General features: G+C 42.3%; 2 protein-coding genes across 3 annotated transcripts in view; one reads left to right on the forward strand and one right to left on the reverse strand.

Annotated features, from left to right (window-relative positions):
• The window catches only part of C12H1orf105 (chromosome 12 C1orf105 homolog), a 48,756-nt gene that overhangs the window by 13,600 nt on the left and 8,071 nt on the right, over positions 1–27,085 (reverse strand). The window contains exons 2-3 of the mRNA XM_003258885.3: positions 10,043–10,128; positions 6,668–6,758 (exon numbers count right to left, since the gene is read on the reverse strand). Coding sequence (XP_003258933.1) covers positions 6,668–6,758; positions 10,043–10,128 — 177 coding nt within the window. The remainder of the gene's footprint in view (positions 1–6,667; positions 6,759–10,042; positions 10,129–27,085) is intronic.
• On the forward strand, positions 11,103–13,753 carry PIGC (phosphatidylinositol glycan anchor biosynthesis class C). Of its 2 annotated transcripts, none has more exons than XM_004089813.3 (2): positions 11,103–11,213; positions 12,373–13,753. In XM_004089813.3, exon 2 carries the CDS (start codon positions 12,588–12,590, stop codon positions 13,479–13,481), a length of 894 nt encoding a protein of 297 aa, XP_004089861.1. In that variant the 5' UTR covers positions 11,103–11,213; positions 12,373–12,587; the 3' UTR covers positions 13,482–13,753. The 2 variants fall into 2 exon arrangements, with proteins under 2 accessions (XP_004089861.1, XP_012367058.1); XM_012511604.2 differs by having other exon boundaries at positions 11,123–11,217.

The following is a 27,085-nucleotide window of genomic DNA, read 5'->3' on the forward strand; positions in this document are numbered from 1 at the left end:
AAAACTATTAACAAAGTTGGATTCTTTTGACAAACATTTAAAATACACTTCATTTTTATAGGGCATTCTAAAAAGAATCAATTCAGTATTACAATGTTGTGGGTTGGTATGTGTGTGAATAGCTAGATTCATTCATTCAACAACAGACATCTATTGTGAGGCTACCAAGTAAAGGGTGCTGTGACGGGGGTCATACCGATGAATAAGGCAAAGTTTCTGGAAGGAAGTTTCTAAGGAAGACAAAAGAAGAATACAAATTCATTCATTTACCCATTCATTAGATACTGGAGACATTTAAATAAATAAGACATAGTTTGTGACCTCAAGCTGCTCACCATCCAGTAGCCTATACATCAAGAAGTATGATGGTGTTGAAGGTGCTACAACAGAAATATATCGAGGCTCCAATGAAGCTGAAAGGGGTCACTGAGCTTAACTAGGGGTGGGGCAGAGAGGGAAGGGTCTGAGAAGGGTGAAAAAAACAGGCAATGCTTGGGTAGGTGTTTGTGGAGTGAACAAGGATGGTGAGGGTGTTACAAGCCCAGGAAACACTATACAACAACCTGGAAGAATGATCTAGCAAATCAGCTTCAGGTAAGTGAATGTAGGTTGGGATGGACAGGTTGTCTGGTGGGAGGATGAATGGAGTGAGAAGAGAGACTAGAGAGGAAATATCTGTGTGTATTGACTCCTCTGCTTTGGGCTGATTCAACTTTTTACCTTGTCTTCCTGATACCCCTGGGGGTGATATCCCCTGAAGCTCCAGCTCCTCCCTCCATCCCTCACATCTTTGAGGTATGAGACTGAGGTACCTTTCTGAAACTGCAGTTAAGGTAGGACACACTAGATATCATACAAGAGGCACTAATATCTCTGTGCCTTCAGAAAACAGAGAGACCACTTCTGATTGGAGAAATCAGGAAAGGCTTCCTAGAAGTGGAATTTGCACTCAGTCTGAAGGGATGAGGAAGACCTGGACAAGGGGAGGCAGATATGGGAGAATCCTTGGGCAGGTTGGTTTTTAGTAGAGTTATAAGTTCTTAACTGAAGTTATTTCCTTCACCTTTTTCCAGACTTCTGGTTTCTGCTAAGACTACTGTTAGACCCTACAGGAAGTGGAATCTCAGAGCTCATTGCAAATCAAGCAACAGATATTATCTGCAAGATCTCCAAAGTGCATTGCAAGATCTTGCTAGGTTAATGACAACGGTAAATGTGACTACAGAGTCCCATAACATAATGACCGTCATCTCTTAGAATCTGAGGGATGAAATGCTTATATATTGTCCCACCTGGCCTTGATAACTACTCATTTAAGACATAGTGTAGGTGTTACATCCTCAGAAAACCTTTCTCCTGGGCCTGCTACCATATCGCACCCTCCTAACCTCAGTTGGGTGCCTGCCTCTTTGATTGCATCATAAACTTGGTCTAGCTTTCTTTGTATTTGCACTATTCTTCTTGATTTTAAATGTGTTTGTTTCCTGCACTGGGCTGAGAGTTATTATATTTAAGAGCAAGAATCATGTTTTACACATCTTTGTATTCCTAGAACCTATGATAGAACCTGGCACACAGCAAGTATTCAACAAACATTGGGTGAATGAATGAGTCATTGTAAGCAATTTAAATTATGAGGTCTAAATATAGACACAATCAACATATATACATAAAACAAAAAATACATATATAAGTGAAGATCACTATTATAACACTGTCTTCAGGGAAATGTTACAGAACATTACTGTTGTAGTACAACAAATTCATTCTATGTAATGCACTGGGGAAGAATACTGGCTAGATGCCCAAAAAGCTCTGTTCCAGTCCTGGCTCACCAACAACTTGGGTGACTTTTGTCAATCATATAAACTCTCCAGGTCTCCTTTGCCCTACTGATAATGGTCTTTGTGTTCAAAAAGACAGAGGCGGATGCTGTAATCCTGTCCCTTTACACTTTACATGTAAAGGTACAAAGCAATCTTTGATCTGTGCTGTACTCTACCTCAGACTTGCTATCAGCTGAAGCCTGGTTTCCAAGAAGTGCTGCTCCATTTCTATCTGGAGAAGGGATGAGGGCATTGAAGAGTCATGGAAGGCAGCTGTGACAGGCTACTTTAAAGGTGATGCAAACATTTGAGACTCCATGTCCTGCAGGCCTCATTTCCTCCATTCTGTCTTGCTTTCTTTCCCAGCCCTGAAACCCAGGTCTTTGGTCTTTTTCTTCTGTTGCATTCCCTTCTCACTCGGTTTCCTTATGACCAGCTCAGCAGCAATAACAGGAATGGAGAGGGAATTGTCCACATTCACAGCACAAGGCCCTGGTTTTATCAGGTCTAGAGCCAGACGCACTGGAATGTTAATGGGGCCCTCATTTCCCAAGCAGCTGTCCTCTGGATAGCAGATGGCAGTTGTGACAGGATAGTGACAGCAACCTATGTGTAGCCTCGCCAAGGTATGATGCAGATTTCAGCCAGTCCCCAGAAGCCAAAACACATTTGACAATTGGAAACATCCTCATACCCTAGGACAATATCTGCTGCAGTGTCTAAGGGCTGACTTATGGCCCAAGGCCATGGCCTTCTTGAACCCTTGGTAAAGAAACAGAGGAACATATTTCTCTCCATCTCCCTCTCCCTCTACTCTCCTTTCTTTCTCTCTTTCACTCTCTTTCTTTTTCTCTCTTACACACCTGTTCACATAAAAAACAAAAATGTAAGCACCAACTTGTGATTAAAACAGGCTTCACAAGCACCCTGTGAGGAGTACTGACACATTTGCCTCTGTGCTTTCCTTCAACACCTCTATTTCTTTTCTCCTTCCCACTCATAACTTAACTGAGAGAGACCTGATAGGACAGTTGGTTCAAATCTTTCCATTTACCCAGGAGAAAGCTGTGACCCAGAAAGGTTAAGAGATTTGTCCAATACCACATCTCTTGAACTTCAGTCGGATAGAAAGTTTTTGGATAAAAAGGATTATCTTTCCTCAGGGGAAGAGTAAACTCTTAGAATCCATATAAAGGATGGTGGTATGAGCCACCAGGTATGGTGGCTTATACTTGTAATCCCAGCACTTTAGGAGGCCAAGGCAGGCAGATCATGAGGTCAGGAGTTTGAGACCAGCCTGACCAACATGGCAAAACCCCCTCTCTACTAAAAATACAAAAATTAGCCAGGCGTGGTGGCATGAGCCTGTAATCCCAGCTACTCAGGAGGCTGAGGCAGGAGAATCACTTGAACCTGGGAGGCGGAGGTTGCAGTGAGCCAAGATCATGCCATAGCACTCCAGCCTAGGGCGACAGAGCGAGATTGTCTCAAAAAAAAAAAAAAAAAGTATCCATATAAAGGCAGAATTATTTCTACCACATAGAATCCCAAAAGTAGGGCTCAAAGAACTAATTTCAATATTCAAAAAAACCTTATGATATTACACATGTTCCTTCTATCTGAAAATATCAGCCATTTTAAAAAATAAAGCTGAATATACTTAAAAAAAACCCGAAATGTATACAAAATAATAGCCATGTCCCTACATTCAGACTTATTAAATTTGATTTTTATTACCATCACTATTTTAGGTCAATAGCATTTAATATTCTCTTTAAAAATTGTGTTTGTAATTATAGGCACTAGATCAACATAAGCAATATAAATATAAAAATGACTTAGGAGTATATGAGGTAGTTTCCTTGGTAGTTATGAGCTTTGAAAATTTAGTCAATGTGAGAGAAATAATAAAAAGAGAGCTCTTAGTGGTGAGAAAATAGAAAGTCAACATCCCATACATCTTCCCCAGCTATGCCTCTGCTACTGCACAATCTTTTCAGCCAGGGCTTTTTGCCACAGGTCTGCTAAGAGCAAAATAAATAATGTTCTTATCTTCACTCTGACTCATTAGACTGGAAGAACAAACCCAGATCAAAGTGAGTAGAGAGAGAGTGGGGGCAGGAATTGAGAGGGTGGAGTGGCATTTTATAATCTATTAGTAACTGAGGAGCTCTAGTTAATTTACACCCAGTACCAGCAAGTGGGCAAGGGGGTTTCAGAGTCTCCAGCTGCAGTTTTCCAGGTCACCCCCACACACCTGCTGTTCCTTTGCCTTGGATCACTGAGTCAGTCACCTCTTGGCCCAGTTACCCAACTATCATGATGCACCTTTCTGTTTCTCAGCATCTTGAGGAGTCATGAGTGGATGCCTGGAAAAGGCAGGTGAAAATGAAGAAGCTTCTCCACAGTAGATGTTTAAACGAGGAAGCATTTAGGTTTCATTTGTCTTCACTAAAAATCTTTCTTCTTTGATAGACCTGCCTCTCCTTTTGTTTTGTGTTTTTTGTCCCTCACCTCTGTGTGTGTGTGTTTCTATCTTGCTTTCTGTCTCCTTCTCCCTGTTACTGTGTCTCTGAGCCTGTCTCCCCTTTGTCTAGTCACTAGGAAATACTGCTCCAGGCACACGTGCACCTGCCTCGGCCACGGGGCTGCTCCGGGGCAGAGGAGGAGTAAGTGGGTGTTTAAAGTTCTGCCCTTTGACCTGTGACGGTGAAGACGAATGCGGCCAGGTGGCAGGACCTTTGCACCTCTGCACAGGGTCCAGCGTCTCCAGTTGGCCTCTGGATTGCCAGCAGCTTCTTGGCAGGTCCCTGATTTAGAGAATGAAGGAAGAGATCGTGTCCACAGTACATTCTACTCCCTTGAAACACAACAGTTTCTTTCCAGAAGGGAGCAGCTGCCGGCTGAATCCACATTTACCTCATGGCACATACGTGCAGGCCTTCATACACGCAGTAGACTCTGGGAGCCAGATTTAAATTTGAGGACGTCTGTGTGACAGGAAAGAATATGACTGGAGGTACCGGCCCGGTGCCCCAACAGAGCAAGGATCCCGGGTTCCCTACTTGTGTTTCAATCTGCAGGGGTGACTCTTTCTCACGTGCAAATCAGTGGAGGGTCAGCCCCTAACAGGATGAGAGTGAAGGTGAGGTTGAGGGGCCTGTGTTCTCTCCCGATAAGAGCAACCTATTTGGGACTTCTCACGGGTCAGCCAGGAAACTGATCTCCCAGGCACCCTTTGGGCTGTGCAGCTGGAAGCTGTTGCTCTTAACTGTCATCTAGTGGCTAACTATGAATATTGCAGCCACAAAAACCGCTATACCCTGCTGGAGAATGGCCTCTCACTCCCACTGGTCGTTAGGATTGGCTTTCCTTCCCATTCTCCACTCCAGCCAGGCTGGGGCCTGGTGTCCTAGTGCCTAGGTTGCCAAGGTACAGAGACCCAGAACAAACCTGAGATAAGGAGGCGTTCAGCGGCAGGTGAGACCTGTCTAAATAGGAAGTTCACAGCGACTTGATGACTGGAAGGCTTCTTGCTGGTTCTGCAGCAATTGCTAAGCCAGTCCTGCCTCCGCACTCATCCCCCACCTCTACCCAGTGCATGTCATGGTGGCCATGTTACCTACTTGCCTGTCCAGGGTGTTAGGGGGACTAAGAGATGACTCTTAAGTAAAGCTTGGACCCTGACACTCCGGTGTTGAAAACCTTCAGTGTGTCCTCTCTGCTCTTGTCTGTTGGGCCCTGTGTGCATTAGCTGGGCCCAGCCGTGTCCTTGTTTCCCTTTCATGTATGCTCAGAATTCCTTGATATTCTTCAGGCATTTCCTCCTGCACTCAGTCTCCACCTCTTTGCTGATAATCTTCTCTTGTCTTTCCAGTTCTTCCTCCACCCCTGGCTCTTCCCTCCACTTGAAAACAGTATCTTCTAGATCCAGTGCAGATGCCACTTCCTCTTGAATCATTCCCTCACTCCCACTCTGCTTGCCCAACCTGGGGGTAACTTTGCTCCCACCTTCTCTCACAAGTGCTGTGCCCTGTCTCTGAGATGCATTCTCAGTTGTGTTCCCGTCCTGTCTGCTCACTCATCTGCGTAGCTGCGGCTGACTTACTCACCTCTGATGTATTAAAGCAAATACAAAGGCCTCCGTAAACATATACTCACTGACACCAGGGCTTCTAATAATTGTGGCTCACATTCACTGAGCTCTTGCTCTGGGTGGGGCACCATGTCAAGTGCCTTAGGATGCTGCTTCAGGCACTGCCTATGACAGTCCTGTGACGAATGTGCAATTTTTCAGGTGAAAAAATTGCTTATCTCACCATATGTTTTCTCTCTTTCTCCACCTCAGGGAGGTTCTGACTACCCAAGGACTGTAGCCTGTGTGCTTGCTCCACAGTGACACCAAGGGTCATCTGGCAGGTGGTCATGGTGGAGGGGAAATGAGGAGTTTTTAATGTAAAATTCCACAGGTGTAGGGAGTTGTAGGTGGGAGACATAAGCAATCCTTTGGGGGAGGCAGTAGAGACTCCAGATTGGTTCCAGTCACAGGCTGATAGGCATTTCCTGGAAGTCTTGGGGCAGATTCCTCCATACTAATTTTTAGTTTCCTGTTTTGTTGATTCTAGTCTTATGCCTGTATTCTTAGTTCTAGTGAGCTGGGGCCCTAAGGCACTTGAGACATAGTGAGGGGGGTGGGGCCATTCATTTCATTTAACAAATATTTATTGAACACTGATGGTGTAGCAAGCACAGGGCTGTGCTAAGGAGATGAGACATGTATTCGTATTCTATGTCATTCTAGAACTGCTGTTGGTTTCATTTCAACAAAAATTTTTTAGTACCTTAGATAAAACATCTGGAGCTTGAAGCAAAATTGGCAAATTCATATTCTTCTTGGACGAAGTCAGAAAAGTCGCAGAGGAATGAGGATATCTAAGTAATTAAAACAAGAGAAAGTTAGAACCACAGTCCCATGTTTGAAGAGCCAGGCCCTTGGTTGTTTCTGAGAGAATACAAGGGACACCACAGGGAGCTACCTTCCACTCCAGTTCTGGAGGACTCAGGCCATTGGGGAGCTCCCAAAAGATGGATTTGCCCTCCTATGTCACTTTGGCTTTTCTGTCCCTTTTGTTTTGCACTAACCAATTTTGGATTGTCAGACAGTGTACAAACAAGGCAGGATACAGATTGTTCACAACAGTAGATGTGTAATGAGCGAAATGAATCCCAGGTTTCCTCTTTGAAAAGGTCTGCACTCAAGTTTTTGATGTTTAACCTGCACCTGTCCTCTTTCGTACCTGGGCTGACTTCTTGGAGTTTGTGTCCTTGCACCCTGAAACAATCCACCTGTTTCCTCCCACAGAACATCTTCTCCCTTCACCCATTCTTTTCCTTTGGAACATTTTTTCTTTCTAGTTAGCAGTTGAAGCAGTGATGTTGCAAGAACACCAGTTCCTTTTACAGGGTGACCTGCCTGCACTCTGTCTCACTTGGCACTGTGGTTCATTTCATTACAGTGTAAGGGGCCAAGGCCTGCAGGGGCCTGATAATCATAAACTGTTTGTGTGTGTGGCACCATTCATGCCCCTGGCATCCAAGAAATAGAAACTCAGAATGCTGGCAGTTTTGCCGGGAACACATCTCCTCTCTAATGAGGAAAGATTTCATTGTCCGTTGTTTATTTAAAACAAAGGCATGTGAAAGGAGTTTGATGCTCATGAGGCATTTCTTGTTTCATTTCTCCTCACGCTTCCCTGGGCCCTGTGAGACCAGAGATGGTGGATCTGACATGAGTGCCCTCAGGATCTTTGTCTTTGATATGGGAATAGGCTATCTTGGACTTGCCACCCAAATGCTGACCAGCAGAGACCAGGAGGCCAGTTTAGAACTCCTTCAGCATACAATAATCTCATATAAACAGGACCTTAGTGTGACTTGAAGGGCTTTGGAGACTGACGATGAGTGTGGCTTCGAAATTGTCAGGCCAACCTGAGAGAGTCCTTGAAGGAAGTGGGTCAGTACAGGCACTTCTTATTACAGCCCAGCCTCACCTCCTCCAACCCCGTAGGTGTGTTTCCATTGCGCACACTTGGAATTACACTGAGCATATTTGGCTAAATGTTCCTTTATCTTTTTCAGACTGTTCTGCATTAGAACTCCTTGCTCAAGGGTATGTAATGCTTAAGGCACATTGAGAACTTTCTCTCAAAGTCTCAGTAAGGGGCTTTGCCAAAAATAAACAGCTTGGAACCCAGAGCTTTGGCCCACATGAGGAGCTTTTAATCCTTAAGATCTTTTGATACTTAAACCATCCTTTCAAAAGACTATACATTCCTGTCCTGTCCTCCTGAGAGCTCAGGGCACCTCAAAGATGCTGTTCGGTCACTTTTGTTGTGAGGTAGGTATATTACATTTTTCTAAACAAGAATTGAGATTGCTACCCCAATCCTCCCAGAATAGCGATGACTAGAGCTTCACTGCCTGCCCAAGGTAATTTCTCCTTGTGCCTAGCTTAGGTTTGGCTGGCTGGAGGAAAAACTACCCACTCCCTTTCCAGTTGGCTGTCAACAGACTGTCTGCTCTGACCCTCCAGGACCTAGCCATGAAAGTGAACAGGTGCTGCCAATGCCCAGTTGTGTTCTGGGCCTACCCTTCTCCCTGATCTCCACCCTCTGCCAAAGGCTTGTATAATTAGAGACCAAGGGAGCTGGGGGCAAGAGAGCCATGCACAAGGATACTTTGCTCTTGGCTACTGGGGCAGGTCTAATGGGCATGGGGTAGTATGGGATGGTGGGATATTACCCTATTAGATCAAACACTAGCAATTTCACATAAAACATCCAGATTTCTAGTACTGTTAGAAGACCCAGTGGATCTGGCCTCTGGACTCACATGCCTGCAGGTAACACTGCTGGGGTGGAAGTGGGCTGAAGGGGGGAGGTGATTTCCCATTCATTGCAGTCCTATTTGGCCAGCTCTACTCATTATGCCCCTCATCTGACTGTCATGGGCCTGTGAGTTTGTGTCCCACCCTCAGTTAAAATATGCTAGACTATCCTTACTCATGCTGATCCATGCAGTGTTAACAACTCTTAATAAGCACTCTATCACTTAGTACTTTTGTTTCTTAAATAGGCCTTTGAGTTTATTGAACTTCTCATCATCTGCTTTAACTATATTCAAAATTATGTAAAAATAACACAACTGAATAATGAGCACTTGAAAGCACTTGTGAATTTTGTTCTGAAAATACATAAAACTGTCTACCTATTTACTGAGAATATGATTTTTTTAAATGTACAGTAGACAAAGCAAAGGTACATGTTACTAAAGTGGGCATGTGGAGAGAGTGATGGGAATTTGCTTATGAAGTCACTTATCCATGGGCAGGAGGGTACATGGTAGTTATCAACAGGAGGAGAAACTCTTTTTGGGGAGTCTGGCTTTTCTAACGAGCTGTTTCGCATGCCAAGGAGTCAATCCTTTTTAGTCTGTCATGTGCCTTTGGAATGGCCTCTATGCCTGCCCTTTCTCTTTCTCTCTGCCCTCTTTCTGGTTTCTCTTATTCACCCCAACACTACTTCACACCTACCCTTCCATCCATGTCCCCTCTCCAGAGTGGGGTTTATCACTACACTTAGGAACCATTTCATCAAAAATGGAGAAGGAACACGGTAACCCAATTATTTCAAGAGACAGCTGAAATGCTCCCTAGATATGTAATTCCTGCAATTTTGAAAAATAGATTTATGTGTCATATAGTAGTTTGTCTGGAAGGAGTAGGACTAACAAGATTGTAGGAGGGTTCCTCAAAGTTACATACAGAGTTACTATTCTATAAAGATGGGAACTTACTGTTCTAGACTTTTGATGGTAAAAATGTGAAAATTTCACACTACAGCAGTGGAGAAAATGGGGGGTGAGAAAGAGGATGGAAGTGTTTTGAGAGACAGTGTCTAGGGGCAAAATTATCTTATACTGTTGAGTGGTAGTGGTAGAGAGGGAAATAATTTGAGATCTCATCTCCTCTAGCCAGGCCTATACTCAGTGATCATTTTTGTCTGAGAAACCCGGAATATTTCTATTTTTAAAGCACTTGACTTGAGTTTCTCAATGGATCAAATGCACCTTCTGGTAATTGTCCCCATCCCTTAAGAAGAAATCATCTTCTGTGAGATGTTTCGTAAAACTTTTGCCCTCGGTGGCTGAGAGGTTACCTTCTGGGGAGGCTGAGCACTAATGGCTTGTTTACGAGGCTGGCCTCACTAAGCCAAGGAATCTTGTCAAATTTTGGAACAGAAGCCTAGAGGGAAATAGAGAACATTTTACAGAATGTATCACACTTAAACATTGCCATCATTACGATGGCCAAAGTCAGCTAATAGCAGCCATATAGTGAAGACTTTACAAACCATTTTTATATTTAACTCTTTGACCATCCTATAAAGTAGCCAAGTGCAAATAATGTCATCTCCATTTTACTGATGAAGAAATCAAAGCTCAGGTAGTGTGATTTGCCTTGAGTCACTGAGCTAGTAAATGGGTCATGTTTTCTGACTTTTGTTTCCACTGTATCCTGTGCTTTACTACATCCCTTTGTTTCTTTATTACTTCCTTCTGTTTATACATCCTTTAATATTTCCATGAACTCAGTTTAATTAGCAATCTTCTCCTCACCTCTTTTAGGAGTTAAAGAGGAAAAAAACCAAGCTTTGAAGCTATAGACAACTGGATATTGATCTCTGTTCATCTACTTCCCAGGTGCCTGTCTCTGGACAAATACAACTTATCTGAGCCTTAGATTTGTCCTCTTTGAGGGGGGAGATGATATAATCAGTGTAAAAGTCAATGCACCAAAAAAGAGAGTTTCATGAGAGCAGCAATTTTTGTCTGTTTCATTCACAGCCGTATCATGAGCACCCCAAGCATGGCTTGTTACGTGCAGGCATTCAATCAGTATCTGTGGAATGAACGCATGGATGCATGGGAAGTCCCAACTGAGGGTCTGACTTAATAAAGGAGCGCAACAAAAGCGGCCATTATCTCTCACCTACTGGCCCAGCCTCTTTCCTTGTCCTCTCTTGCCTTACCCAGCCCTTCAGATGGCACATCCCATCTTTCAATAGGGGATTGCTGGGGTTTTGCCTTCCTAGGCTCAGAGCATTCGGGTTTGGGCCAGTCTCCAGGAGAGGAGCCCGGAGGTCCTCTGAGCAGCCAGGAGGGGGCAGCAGCCACGTCACGATGGTTCCGGCTGGGGAAGGGTGCCCTCGCCGAGGAGATTGCGGCGGACCCGGAAGTGCTCGGCCACAGTCGCAGCCCCGGCGCCCCGGAGCGGGAAAAAGGCTGGGTGTCGCCGTCCCCCAGCTGCGCAACCGAAGGAACTGTCGGGTAGGTGGGTTCCGTGTAACGGTCAGTGTTTCCGGGGCTCCTTTTCCTCTGCTGTCTCCCTCAGACCCAAGGCTGAGTGAGGGGCGGCGGCGGAAGTGGGAGGCCCACCCAAAAAGCCAAATGGGGGGCCAGAAGAGTGAAGGCGCACTCTGGGGTCACCCTACCCTACCCTGTCCCCTCCCAGCCCCACTCTGCGGGCGGGCGCTGCCCTTTTACGCGTCGCAGACCCTCCAGCCCCGGCGGCGGCCTTAAGATTCCCGGGCTGGGATCCCTGCTGCAGAGAGGGGGTAACGGTGTCTGGCTTGCCAAGCAACATTTGTCGTGGTCTTCATGGAAGAAATAAAGTCGGGCAATATGAATTCTTTTTTTCTCAAATTTGCCGGATGGCTGTGGTGTTTCTGACTCTTAGTTTTCTCATTGTGAAAAAGGGATGATTATCTTCTTCGATCCTCTCAAGAGTTTCCTTGTTTTGAGTAGATTGATAGCTCTTTAAAGGATGCTAAGCTCAGCTAATGGAAGAAGAGTCTAGTTTCTTTGAGTCTTTGATTTTGGCCAAACTATAGAGCTCATACCTTTCTGTGTGGTGCAGCTTACTATTGTCTTTGGATTGGTAACTTAAAAAATACAAATAACATGCCTTTGAGAACCAATAAAAACTGTGGATATTATCCCTATAAATTTACACAAATCCAGATATAAGCATGCAATGTGATATACCTAAGGGGTATGTGAACCACTGAGTTAAGAACTGGTTTAGAGGGAGATACAATGTGAGACACAGGCTTTGGGATAAGACTTTGTTTTGAATCCTGGCTCTGCTCTGTTACCTTAGGGCAAAGTTACTTAAGCATCTTGAATCTCAGCTTTTTTACCAAAGCAGGACTAATACTAACTTACAAGGTTGTGAGGATTAAGTGAAAGAAGATACATAAGGCACTTAGCACATAGTAGGTACTCAATAAGTGATAGCTAACAGATGTCTATTATTATTCAAGGAATTATAATTTTCAAATCTGAAATGCAGTTTTAATGTCCTGTAAGGTGACTACCACATACATTTTTCTCAGACTTTTAGTAAACTGAGTTGATTTGACTTTTAACTCAGTACTACTCTTGACCTTTCACAACTTTCGTAGGTTCACAGTCTCTCTTTTTCTAGGAACTTGGCTGTGTTGTCCTGCCTCAGAGACAAATTCATCTGTTGTAGGCCTAGCCTGGGTTGCTGCCTTTGAAAACAAGGAAAGATTGGTAGAACATCAACCACAGCATGGAATTTCCAGGGAGGTCTCATTTCAAAACTTCATAAAGAACAAGAACCACCTGGACTTCTGTGAGGGCGATGATTAAATTGGCCTGAGTTTGAATGAAAGGATAATGTGTGCTCAACCTGTAACTAACACCAAGGAGGTCAAGTGGCAGAAGGTCTTGTATGAGCGACAGCCCTTTCCTGATAACTATGTGGACCGGCGATTCCTGGAAGAGCTCCGGAAAAACATCCATGCTCGGAAATACCAATATTGGGCTGTGGTATTTGAGTCCAGTGTGGTGATCCAGCAGCTGTGCAGTGTTTGTGTTTTTGTGGTTATCTGGTGGTATATGGATGAGGGTCTTCTGGCCCCCCATTGGCTTTTTGGGACTGGCCTGGCTTCTTCACTGATTGGGTATGTTTTGTTTGATCTCATTGATGGAGGTGAAGGGCGTAAGAAGAGTGGGCAGACCCGGTGGGCTGACCTGAAGAGTGCCCTAGTCTTCATTACTTTCACTTACGGGTTTTCACCAGTGCTGAAGACCCTTACAGAGTCTGTCAGCACTGACACCATCTATGCCATGTCAGTCTTCATGCTGTTAGGCCATCTCATCTTTTTTGACTATGGTGCCAATGCTGCCATTGTATCCAGCACACTATCCTTGAACATGGCCATCTTTGCTTCTGTATGCCTGGCATCACGTCTTCCCCGGTCCCTGCATGCCTTCATCATGGTGACGTTTGCCATTCAGATTTTTGCCCTGTGGCCCATGTTGCAGAAGAAACTAAAGGCGTGTACTCCCCGGAGTTATGTGGGGGTCACACTGCTTTTTGCGTTTTCAGCCTTGGGAGGTCTACTGTCCATTAGTGCTGTGGGAGCCATACTATTTGCCCTTCTGCTGATGTCTGTCTCATGTCTGTGTCCATTCTACCTCATTCGCTTGCAGCTTTTTAAAGAAAACATTCATGGGCCTTGGGATGAAGCTGAAATCAAGGAAGACTTGTCCAGGTTCCTCAGTTAAATTAGGACATCCATTACGTTATTAAGGCAAGCTGATAGATTAGCTTCCTAACTAGTATAGAACTTAAAGACAGAGTTCCATTCTGGAAGCAGCATGTCATTGTGGTAAGAGAACAGATCCAAACAAACAAAAAAAATTAACCAAAGGCTTGGGTGGTGAGGGTGCTTATCCTTTCTGTTATTTTGTGGATGAAAAAACTTTCTGGGGCCCTCTTGAATTACATGCTGTAACATATGAAGTGATGTGGTTTCTATTAAAAAAAAACACATTCATCAAGTTGTCTCATGATTTTTCCATAACCAGGAGGCAGACAGAGGGGCATGAAGAGTGAAGTATGTGTGTGTGTGTGTGTGTGTGTGTGTATAAAGTCACTTGTCTCTACCCTTTTCAATGTGCTAATGCTCTTTTATTTATCTAGGGCTGAAATCCTAGAACACAGCGTGCTATGTTCAGTTTTGTTGCCCAAGATCACAGAATTGGTTACCTAACCTTGACTCAGAGTTTCTACCTTGTTCTTAGGGAAGCATATACACAACTAATTACAAAGCAGAGTGTGATGTGTTATAATAAGCAGAATGCTAGGGGGTATTCAGAAGCTGGAGATAAATTTCAGCTGGAATAATTAGGAAATATGAGAGGCGGTGACATTTAAGCTTAGTCTTGGAGAATAGGGGAGACTTAAGCAGGCAAAAGATGGTTTTAGGGCATTGTGGTGAAGGCCTTTAGAAGCCAGGTCAGTAATGAAAGCAAGTGAAACTGGCATACTTTGTGTGACTGATGGCAACTGTGAACAACTATGGAGATGTCCAATGGAGACACCTGCTACTGTGCTGCATCTATTCACAGTTTGTGCCTAGCTTCAGACCTTTGGAATTCTAGATAGGATTCTAAAAGAAATCCCAATAACTGTATATCTGATTTTTAATATGAAATCTGACTTGTAAATTCTGTCTCAAGTTTAATCAGGCTAAAAACACATTTGCAGGCAACAAGACTTACTGTGCCACATCTGTCCTTAGCATGGGCACAATGATGGGACAATATTTGATGGCAGTTCAGGGTTATGGGGACTTACGGGAGGGGAGATTGGGAAAAAGTCAGAATGGGAGGTTGAGTAGCAATTCGAGGGCTATGAATTTGGGTTCTATACTGTAGGTAATGGGGAGCAATCCAGTTTGTCTAAGGAGGAAATAAATTATCAAATCTTGGGCCACAACTGTTCTATGTCTCAGTTTTCATCTGTAAAGTGGGAATAAAAGTATCTACCTCTAGAATTGTGGTAAATGGGATATATGCAAAGTGCTTTGAAGAATGCCTGATACGAAGCACTATGTATTAGCATCAGCACTATGTAATAGCTAGTACTAATGTATTAGGTGTTGTTTAAGCTGACACGTAAGAAAACCTGAAGAGAGCAGCGACAAGGTGCCAAATGCAGCAGGCACCTCTCAGGATAGCTGGTTATTCCTGTGGTAATTCATTTGTGGCAAGTTTCTGTACCGTCCTTTTATCACTAGGAATTAATTTCAAATCAGAAATTTTGTCAAGGGAGTGGTATTCCAAAAAATAATGTTTTTATTTCTTTGAACATAAATTTCTCAAGGATGTCTAGGACATGACTTTGAACTAGTGTCTTCAGCTCTTGTTGTGTCACATTCTTTTTCAGAGTTATTTGGACAGATGAATATTGCGTTTTGTGATAAAAAATTGGTGGTCTTCCGTAAGGTCAATTGGACTGCTTTCTATATCCAAGGACACTGGCCAATGAAGAGAAAAGGGTTTCAGGGACTAACCTCTGGAGCCCAAAGCATCTGTCCACTGCCTGCTCCTGGTTTGGGCTCATGTCTCAATAGAGGCATGCCTCATAATTATTCTATAGTCCACATCAGGAACAGGACTAGGTGTTGGTGGTTGAAGATAGTAAAGAGTTCTATGAAATTGTAGTTTTTGTTTATATGTATTAATACATTTGTATTATTTGAATGCATTTGTGATTGTTAACTTTAGGGAACTCAGGTAGCAACCGTGCATATTGGTGACCAGAAAGTTTCTCAAACTTTCAAGAATAGTTCCTTGGTGGGATGACAATATGGCTGCACTGTCATTTTCAGCTTTTCCCTGTCACACTGTATAGTATTTGGAGCACTCAGTCCCTGATCTTACACAATTTGGTGGTTGTAGAAATTCATTGTGAAGGTGGTGGGAGACAGAGAGTTGTGGGATAGATGCAAGGATGAAGGGAGAGGCAGTAGACTTAATTTGGACAGAAAAGTGGTGGCTGTGGGGAGAAGGTTATTACAGCTAGAATGAACAGTATGTGCCAGAGTGCACAGGACCTGATGCATCCTGGCAGTGGAGAATAGCACAGGACAAATGGGCTGTAGTGAGGGACTGAAATCTGAGAGTGCTGAATACTTTGCATTATTGTATCCTGTAGTCAGTGGCAAGTTGAGGGACTTTTGAAAAGAGATGTGATAAAACTAGATAGATAAATCATATATAAGTGTGTATATACAGACATGTACACACACACAAAGTGTGTATACCATTCACATATATGTGTACCAATATCTGTCTATATACAGGCATACCTTGGAGATACTGAGGTTCGGTTCCAGACCACTACAATAAAGCTAATATTACAATAAAACATATCACATAATTTTTTTGGTCTTCCAATGTGTATAAAATTTATACTTACATTGTAATAAAGTCTATAAAGTATGCAATCTCATGTCTAAAAAATATGCATACCCTAATTTAAAAATGCTTTCTTGCTAAAAATGCTAACAATCATCTGAGCCTTCTGTGAATCAGAATCTTTTTGCTGGTGAGGGTCTTGCCTTGATGTTGATGGCTGCTGACATAAGGGTGGTAGGTGCTGAAGGCTGGGGTGGCTGTGGCAATTTCATAAAATAAGACAATAATGAAGTTTGCTGCATCTGTCGACTCTTCCTTTCAAGAAAGATTTCTCTGTAGCACATAATGCTGTTTGATAGCATTTTACTCACAGTAGAACATCTTTCAAAATTGCGTCAACCCTCTCAAACCCTGCCACTGCTTTATAACAATTTCATGTAATATTCTAAAAACATCGTTATTTCAACAAAAACAATGTTCACAGCGTCTTCATCAGAAGTAGATTTCATTTTGGGAAACCACTTTTCTTGCTACTCGTAGTAATCAGTTTCTCATCTCTTCAGTTCTATCATACGGTTGCAGCAATTCAGTCACATCTTTATGCATTACTTCTAGTTCTCTTGCTATTTCCACCACATCTGCAGTTATTTGCTCCACTGAAGTCTTGAACCTCTCAGAGTAATTCATGAGGGTTGGAGTCAACATCTTCCAAACTCCTGTTAATGTCAATATTTTGACCTCCTCTCACAAGTTGCAAATGTTCTTAATGGCAATGCCTAGATCCATCAGAGGAATCACTATCTATGGCAGCTATAGCCTTACAAAATGTATTTCTTAAGTAATAAGACTTCAAAGTTAAAATTACTCTTTGATCCATGGACTTCAGAATGGATGTTGTGTTAGCAGGCATGGAACAAATTTTAGATGAATAGTAATATTTTGAAAGGAATCTTTTTCTGAGCAGTAGGCTCAACACTGGGCTTAAAATATTCAGTATACTGTGCTGTAAACAGATGTGCTGCTATCCATACTTTATTGTTTTACTTATAGAGCACGAGCAGAGTAGATTTAACATAATTTTCAAGGGCCCTGGGATTTTCAGAATGGTAAATGAGCATTGATGTCAAGTCACCAACTGCATTAGCCCCTAACAATAGAGTCAGCCTGTCCTTTGAAGCCAGACATTGACTTCTCCCCTTTAGCTATGAAAGTCCTAGATGGCACCTTCCAATAGAAGGCTCTTTTATCTACATTGAATATCTATTGCTGAGTGTAGCTACCTTTGTCAATGTTTTTTTTTTAGTAGAAATAAATCGTTTTGATTATTATTATTATTATACTCTAAGTTCTAGGGTACATGTGCACAACGTGCAGGTTTGTTACATACATATACATGTGCCATGTTGGTTTGCTGTACCCATAAACTCGTCATTTACATTAGGTATTTATCCTAATGCTATCCCTCCCCCCTCCCCCCATCTTCCGGCAGGCCCCAGTGTGTGATGCTCCCCACCCTGTGTCAAAGTGTTCTCACTGTTCAATTCTCACCTATGAGTGAGAACATGTGGTGTTTGGTTTTCTGTCTTTGTGATAGCTTGCTGAGAATGATGGTTTCCAGCTTCATCCATGTCCCTGCAAAGGACACGAACTCATCCTTTTTAATGGCTGTGTAGTATTCTATGGTGTATATGTACCACATTTTCATAATCCAGTCTATCGTTGTTGGACATTTGGGTTGGTTCCAAGGTTTTGCTATTGTGAATAGTGCTGCAATAAACATATGTGTGCATGTGTCTTTATAGTAGCATGATTTATAATCCTTTGGGTATATACCCAGTAATGGGATGGCTGGGTCAAATGGTATTTCTAGCTCTAAATCCTTGAGGAATCGCCACACTGTCTTCCACAATGGTTGTACTAATTTACACTCCCACCAACAGTGTAAAAGTGTTGTTTCTTCACATCCTCTCCAGCATCTGTTTTTTTTTTTTTAAAATTATTATTATACTTTAGGTTTTAGGGTACATGTGCACAATGTGCAGGTTTGTTACATATGTATCCATGTGCCCTGTTGGTTTGCTGCACCCATTAACTCGTCATTTAGCATTAGATATGTCTCCTAATGCTGTCCCTCCCCCCTCCCCCCACCCCACAACAGTCCCCAGAGTGTGATGTTCCCCTTCCTGTGTCCATGAGTTCTCATTGTTCAATTCCCACCTATGAGTGAGAACATGCAGTGTTCGGTTTTTGTCCTTGCGATAGTTTACTGAGAATGATGATTTCCAGTTTCATCCATGTCCCTACAAAGGACATGAACTCATCATTTTTTATGGCTGCATAGTATTCCATGGTGTATATGTGCCACATTTTCTTAATCCAGTCTGTTGTCGTTGGACATTTGGGTTGGTTCCAAGTCTTTGCTATTGTGAATAGTGCCACAATAAACATACGTGTGCATGTGTCTTTATAGCAGCATGATTTATAGTCCTTTGGGTATATACCCAGTAATGAGATGGCTGGGTGAAATGGTATTTCTAGTTCTAGATCCCTGAGGAATCGCCACACTGACTTCCACAATGGTTGAACTAGTTTACAGTCCCACCAACAGTGTAAAAGTGTTCCTATTTCTCCACATCCTCTCCAGCACCTGTTGTTTCCTGACTTTTTAATGATGGCCATTCTAACTGGTGTGAGATGGTATCTCATTGTGGTTTTGATTTGCATTTCTCTGATGGCCAGTGATGATGAGCATTTTTTCATGTGTTTCTTGGCTGCATAAATGTCTTCTTTTGAGAAGTGTCTGTTCATGTCCTTTGCCCACTTTTTGATGGGGTTGTTTGTTTTTTTCTTGTAAATTTGTTTGAGTTCATTGTAGATTCTGGATATTAGCCCTTTGTCAGATGAGTAGGTTGCGAAAATTTTCTCCCATTTTGTAGGTTGCCTGTTCACTCCGATGGTAGTTTCTTTTGCTGTGCAGAAGCTCTTTAGTTTAATTAGATCCCATTTGTCAATTTTGGCTTTTGTTGCCATTGCTTTTGGTGTTTTAGTCATGAAGTCCTTGCCCATGCCTATACCCTGAATGGTATTGCCTAGGTTTCTTCTAGAGTTTTTATGGTTTTAGATCTGACATTTAAGTTTTTAATCTATCTTGAATTAATTTTTGTATAAGGTGTAAGAAAGGGATCCAGTTTCAGCTTTCTACATATGGCTAGCCAGTTTTCTCAGCACCATTTATTATATAGGGAATCCTTTCCCCATTGCTTGTTTTTGTCGGATTTGTCAAAGATCAGATGGTCGTAGATGTGTGGTGTTATTTCTGAGGCCTCTGTTCTGTTACATTGGTCTATATATCTGTTTTGGTACCAATACCATGCTGTTTTGGTTATTGTAGCCTTGTAGTATAGTTTGAAGTCAGGTAGCGTGATGCCTCCAACTTTGTTCTTTTTGCTTAGGATTGTCTTGGCAATGTGCGCTCTTTTTTTGGTTCCATATGAACTTTAAAGTAGTTTTTTCCAATTCTGTGAAGAAAGTCATTGGTAGCTTCATGGAGATGGCATTGAATCTATAAATTACCTTGGGCAGTATGGCCATTTTCATGATACTGATTCCTATCCATGAACATGGAATGTTCTTCCATTTGTTTGTCTCCTCTTTTATTTTGTTGAGCAGTGATTTGTAGTTCTCCTTGAAGAGGTACTTCACATCCCTTGTAAGTTGGATTCCTAGGTGTTTTATTCTCTTTATAGAATTGTGAATGGGAGTTCACTCATGATTTGACTCTCTGTTTGTCTGTTATTGGTGTATAGGAATGCTGGTGATTTTTGCACATTGATTTTGTATCCTGAGACTTTGCTGAAGTTGCTTATCAGCTTAAGGAGATTTTGGGCTGAGATGATGGAGTTTTCTAAACATACAATTGTCATCTGGAAACAAGGACAATTTAACTTCCTCTTTTCCTAACTGAATACCCTTTATTTCTTTCTCTTGCCTGATTGCCCTGGCCGGAACTTCCAACACTATGTTGAATAGGAGTGGTGAGAGAGGGCATCCTTGTCTTGTGCCAGTTTTCAAAGGGAATGCTTCCAGTTTCTGCCCATTCAGTATGATATTGGTTGTGGGTTTGACATGAGTAGCTCTTATTATTTTGAGATACATTCCATCAATACCTAGTTAATTGAGAGTTTTTAGCATGAAGGGCTGTTGAATTTTGTCGAAGACCTTTTCTGCATTTATTGAGATAATTATGTGGTTTTTGTCGTTGGTTCTGTTTATGTGATGGATTACGTTTATTGATTTGCATATGTTGAACCAGCCTTGCATCCCAGGGATGAGGCCAACTTGATCGTGGTGGACAACCTTTTTTTGATATGCTGCTGGATTCAGTTTGCCAGTATTTTATTGAGGATTTTTGCATCGATTTTCATCAGGGTTATTGGTCTAAAATTCTCTTTTTTTGTTGTGTCTCTGCCAGGCTTTGGTATCAGGATGATGCTGGCCTCATAAAATGAGTTAGGGAGGATTCCCTCTTTTTCTATTGATTGGAATAGTTTCAGAAGGAATGGTACCACCTCCTCTTTGTACCCCTGGTAGAATTCGGCTGTGAATCCATCTGGTCCTGGACTTTTTTTGGTTGGTAGACTATTAATTATTTCCTCAATTTCAGAGCCTGTTATTGGTCTATTCAGAGATTCAGCTTTTTCCTCATTTAGTTGTGGGAGGGTGTATGTGTCCAGGAATCTATCCACTTCTAGATTTTCTAGTTTATTTGCATAGAGGTGTTTATAGTATTGTCTGATGGTAGTTTGTATTTCTGTGGGATTGGTGGTGATATCCACTTTATCATTTTTTATTGTGTCTATTTGATTCTTCTCTCTTCTTTATTAGTCTTGCTAGCAGTCTATCAATTTTGTTGATCTTTTCAAAAAACCAGCTCCTGGATTCATTGATTTTTTGAAGGGTTTCTTATGTCTCTAGCTCCTTCAGTTCTGCTCTGATCTTAGTTATTTCTTGCCTTCTGCTAGCTTTTGAATTTGTTTGCTTTTGCTTCTCTAGTTCTTTTAATTGTGATATTAGGGTATTGATTTTAAATCTTTCCTGCTTTTCTTGTGGGCATTTAGTGCTATAAATTTCCCTCTACACATTGCTTTAACTGCGTCCCAGAGATTCTGGTACATTGTGTCTTTGTTCTCATTGGTTTCAAAGAACATCTTTATTTCTGCCTTCATTTTGTTATTTAACCAGTAGTCATTCAGGGGCAGGTTGTTCAGTTTCCATGTAGTTGTGTGGCTTTAAGTGAGTTTCTTAATCCTGAGTTCTAATATGATTGCACTGTGGTCTGAGAGACAGTTTGTTGTGATTTCTGTTCTTTTACATTTGCTGAGGAGAGCTTTACTTCCAACTATGTGGTCAATATTAGAATAAGTGCGATGTGGTGCTGAGAAGAATGTATATTTTGTTGATTTGGGGTGGAGCATTTTGTAGATGTCTATTAGGTCTGCTTGGTGCAGAGCTGAGTTCAATCCTGGATATCCTTGTTAACATTTTGTCTTGTTGATCTGTCTAATATTGATGGTGGGGTGTTAAAGTCTCCCATTATTATTGTGTTGGAGTCTAAGCCTCTTTATAGGTCTCTAAGGACTTGCTTTATGAATCTGGGTGCTCCTGTATTGGGTGCATATATATTTAGGATAGTTAGCTCTTCTTATTGAATTGATCCCCTTACCATTATGTAATGGCCTTCTTTGTCTCTTTTGATCTTTGTTGGTTTAAAGTCTGTTTTATCAGAGACTAGGATTGCAACCCCTGCTTTTTTTTTGCTTCCCATTTGCTTGGTAGGTCTTCCTCCATCCTTTTATTTTGAGCCTATGTGTGTCTCTGCACATGAGATGGGTCTCCTGAATACAGCACACTGATGGATCTTGAGTCTTTATCCAATTTGCCAGTCTGTTTCTTTTAATTGGGGCATTTAGACCATTTACATTTAAAGTTAATATTGTTATGTGTTAATTTGATCTTGTGATTGTCATGTTAGCTGGATATTTTGCCCATTAATTGATGCAGTTTCTTCCTAGCATCGATGGTCTTTAAAATTTGTCATGTTTTTGCAGTGGCTGGTACCAGTTGTTCCTTTCCATGTTTAGTGCTTCCTTCAGCAGCTCTTGTAAGGCCGGCCTGGTGATGACAGAATCTCTCAGCATTTGCTTGTCTGTAAAGGATTTTATTTCTCCTTCACTTATGAAGCTTAGTTTGGCTGGATATGAAATTCTGGGTTGGAAATTCTTTTCTTTAAGAATGTTGAATATTGGCCCTTGCTCTCTTCTGGCTTGTAGGGTTTCTGCTGAGAGATCCACTGTTAGTCTGATGTGCTTCCTTTTGTGGGTAACCCGACCTTTTTCTCTGGCTGCGCTTAACATTTTTTCCATCATTTTGACCTTAGTGAATCTGATAGTTATGTGTCTTGGGGTTGCTCTTCTCGAGGAGTATCTTTGTGGTATTCTCTGTATATCCTGAATTTGAATGTTGGCCTGCCTTGCTAGGCTGGATAATACCCTGAAGAGTGCTTTCCAACTTGGTTCCATTCTCCCCATCAATTTCGGGTACACCAATCCAACGTAGATTTGGTCTTTTCACATAGTCCCATATTTCTTGGAGGCTTTGTTTCTTTCTTTTTACTCTTTTTTCTCTAAACTTGTCTTCTTGCTTTATTTCATTAATTTGATCTTCAATCACTGATACCGTTTCTTCCACTTGATCAAATCAGCTACTGAAGCTTGTGCATGCATCACGTAGTTCTCATGCCATGGTTTTCAGCTCCAACAGGTCATTTAATGTCTTCTCTATGCTGTTTATTCTAGTTAGTCATTTGTCTATCCTTTTTTCAAGGTTTTTTAACATCCTTGCAATTGGTTAGAACATACTTCTTTAGCTCAGAAAAGTTTGTTATTACTGACCTTCTGAAGCCTACTTCTGTCAACTCGTCAATGTCATTCTCTGTCCAGCTTTGTTCCATTGCTGGCGAGTAGCTGTGATCCTTTGGAGGAGAGGAGGCACTCTGGTTTTTAGAATTTTCAGCTTTTCTTCTCTGGTTTCTCCCCATCTTTGTGGTTTTATTTACCTTTGGTGTTTGATGTTGGTGACCTACAGTTGGGGTTTTGGTGTAGATGCCATTTTTGTTGATGTTGATGCTATTCCTTTTTGTTTGTTAGTTTTCCTTCTAACAGTCAGGTCCCTCAGCTGCAGGTCTGTTGGAGTTTCCTGGAGGTCCACTCCAGACGCTGTTTGCCTGGGTATCACCAGCAGAGGCTGCAGCACAGCAAATATTGCAGAACAGCAAACATTGCTGCCTGATCATTCCTCTGGAATCTTCGTCCCGGAGGCACCCACCTCTATGAGGTGTCAGTCGGCCCCTACTGGGAGGTATCTCCCAGTTAGGCTACATGGGGGTCAGGGACCCAATTGAGGAGGCAGTCTGTCCATTCTCAGAGTTCAAACGCTGTGCTGGGGAGAACCACTGCTCTCTTCAGAGCTGTCAGACAGGGACGTTTAAGTTTGCAGAAGTTGTCTGCTCATTTTTGTTCAGCTATGTCCTGCCTACAGAGGTGGAGTCTGTTGAGGCAGTAGGCCTTACTGAGCTGCGGTGGCCTCCACCCAGTTTGAGCTTCCCGGCTGCTTTGTTTACCTACTCAAGCCTCAGCGATGGTGGATGCCCCTTGCCCAGCCAGGCTGCCACCTCACAGTTCAATCTGAGACTGCTGTGCTAGCAGTGAGCAAGGCCGCATGGGCATGGGACCCGCTAAGCCAAGCACAAGAGAGAATTTCCTTGTCTGCCGGTTGCTAGGACCTTGGGAAAAGCACAGTGTTTGGGGCAGGAGTGTCCTGTTCTTCCAGGTACAGTCTATCACAGCTTCCCTTGGCTAGGAAAGGGAAATCCCCAAACCCCTTGTGCTTCCCGGGTGAGGTGACGCCCTGCCCTGCTTCGGCTCGCCCTCTGTGGACTGTACCCACTGTCCAGCCAGGACCAGTGAGATGAACCAGATACCTGAGTTGGAAATGCAGAAATCACCTGTCTTCTGCATCGATCACGCTGGGAGCTGCGGACTGGAGCTGTTCCTGTTTGGCTATCTTGGAATGGAAGTCTGCATCAATGTTCTTAGCTAGATCTTCTGGATAACTTGCAGCTTCTTTATCAGCACTTGCTGCTTTAGTTTGCACTTTTATGTTACAGAGATGGCTGCTTTCCTTAAACCTCATGAATCAACTTCTCTTAGTTTCAAACCTTTCTTCTGCATCTTCCTCTCCTCTCTCAGCCTTTGTTAAATTGAGAAGAGTTAGCGCCTTGTTGTGGTTTATGCTTTGGCCTAAGGGAATGTTGTGACTGGTTTAGTCTTTTATACAGACCACTAGAACTTTATCTGTATTAACAATAAGGCTGTTTTAGTTTCTTATCATGGGAGTACCACTTTTAATTTCCTTCAATAACTTTTTATTTGCGTTCACAACTTGTCTGTTTGTCACAAGAGGCCTGGCTTTCAGCCTGTCTCAGCTTTTGACATACCTTCCTCACTAAGCTTAATCATTTCTACTTTTGATTTAAAACGAGAGATGTGCGACTCTTCCTTTCACTTGAACAGTTAAAAGCCATTGCAGGGTTATTAATTGGCTTAATTTTGATACTGTTGTGTCTCAGGAAATAGGGAGGCCCAAGAAGAGGAAGAAAGACAGGGAAGAGCTGGTCAGTGGAGCAGTCAGAACACACACACATTTATCCACTAAGTTTGCCCTCTTATATGGGTATAGTTTGTGGTACCCCAAAACAATTACAGTGGTAACATCAAAGATCACTGATAACAGATCAGCATAACAGATATGATAATAAAGTTTGAAATATTGTCATAATTACCAAAATGTGACACAGGAACATGAAGTGAGCACATGCAGTTGGAACAATGGCACTGACAGACTTGCTTAACACAAGGTTGCCACAAATCTTCAATTTGTAAAAAATGCTGTATCTGGCTGGGTGCAATGGCTCACACCTGCAATCTCAGCATTTTGGGAGGCTGAAGTGGGAAAATTACTTGAACCCAGGAGTTTGAGACGAGCCTGGGCAACAAAATGAGACTCCTGTCTCTACAAAAAATTTAAAAAATTAACTGGAGGTGGTGGTGCGTGCCTGTGGTCCCAGATGCACGAAAAGCTAAGGCAGGCAGATCTTGAGCCCAGGAGGTCAAGAATGCAGTGAGCTGTGTTCACATCACTGCACTTCAGCATGGGCAACAAAGCAAGACCCTGCCTCAAAAATAAATAAAAAAAGGTTTAAAAAAATTGCAAATAAAAAATTCATTAAATGTTCTGTTAAGAAAATGTCAAGCAATCCAGAGCCCTTAACTGCTGCCATCAGAAGGATGATGAGGCTCATCTGTGGCATGCCTCTTTGGGAGCTGCTGGCACAGGGATTCAGGCCTAGAAAACAATTGGTATAAAGTAGTATGACAGTTGTGGTGGGAAGTTATCATCACTTAAATTCAGTGATCTAGTCAGTCTCTTATATTTAAACCACACTGAAAGGGTGCAAGTAGAATATGAATGATTTAGAGTTTTAGAGAATACTGTGGTGTGTGTGGGAAAGGGGGAAAGGTGAGGAGGAAAAGTTTACAGTAGTATTGGAATTAAATCCCAACCTGCCAAATACTTGCCAGCATAAGAAGCTGTCTGCCCTTCTCCCTCTGCACCCCTTCTTCCCAGCTCTGCTTCTTATCACTCTAAGTTACAGGTAAGGCTGGAGGGTGGTGTGGCAAGTGAGATCAAGGAGAGAGGAATAGGGAGGCAGCTTTGCTCACCCTTCCAATATGGTGCGAAGGATTAAAGTTGGTATGGAAGGGATTAAGAAGAGGTAGAGCAATACGATGACAGGTGCACTTTATTTTGTGGCGTGATGCAGCTGATTTTTGATTGGCATGTAACTAGAAGGCATGTGCATCTGGCAGTAGCAACATGCCTGGTGTCGTGTGTGGAGATTGTATTGGTGTCAGTAAACTTTTGAGAAATACTTTGGGCAGCTGGGTTACATTGTGGATTTAATAATTGATACCAAGCATATAGAAAGGATGCATATTGAGCCATTATTTACATCCTCCAAGCCAAAGGCTCAAGGACAAGAAAAAGAAAACAAGTCAGCAGAGGGCATCAGTTACACAGTTATACAAAATTTCAAACCCATTGTATTTAGAGAAACAGGGCTGGGACAGAGTGCCATCTTGTGGAAGTTATTGATTTCCCTTTTTATAAGAGATGCAATTAGAGTCTTGAAATTCTTGCTGAATTGTGGTTTGGGAAATAACTACACCTGAATTAATGAGTCTGAGGTCTCCATAAATTCAGAAGGTAAATAGCATACTGGGGTTTGATAAATAATAGCACCTGTATTTTACAGCACCCAATGCGTGCTAGGTAACATGCTATGCACGTTGTGTGTGTGTCTGTGTGTGTGTGTGTGTATATATTTGTATTTACTTCTTACAACGATCCTGTAAGAGGTTTTATTTCCATTTCACAGTTGAGACTGAGACTCAGAGTGGGTTAAGTATTGCCTAAGGCTATGTTGCCAACTTGGGCTAACACTTTGCTTTTCTTACACAAAGCCTGTGCTTGTGCCTGAATGGAACCCAGGACTGAAGGATAATGGTAGGCAGTTGCTTTTAATGCTTTATGAAATCCCTCATCATTCCCTTATCCCTTTTTCTCTTCCCCCAATATCCAACAGTATCCCCCAAAATCCAACAAAATATTTAGTGTCTACATAGCCCTCCCTCTACTCACCTTCTACCATTCAGATTTTTGTAATGTGTGGCTTCAGGAATTTATTGTCAATAAATATTTTTTGAGTACTTACTGTATGACAAATACTGTTCTGTGTGCTTGGAATATATCTATAAATAGAAAGGACAAAGGTTCTTGACCTAGTA

Source organism: Nomascus leucogenys, chromosome 12 (assembly GCF_006542625.1).
Source record: "Nomascus leucogenys isolate Asia chromosome 12, Asia_NLE_v1, whole genome shotgun sequence".
In the NCBI taxonomy this organism is placed as follows: domain Eukaryota; kingdom Metazoa; phylum Chordata; class Mammalia; order Primates; family Hylobatidae; genus Nomascus; species Nomascus leucogenys.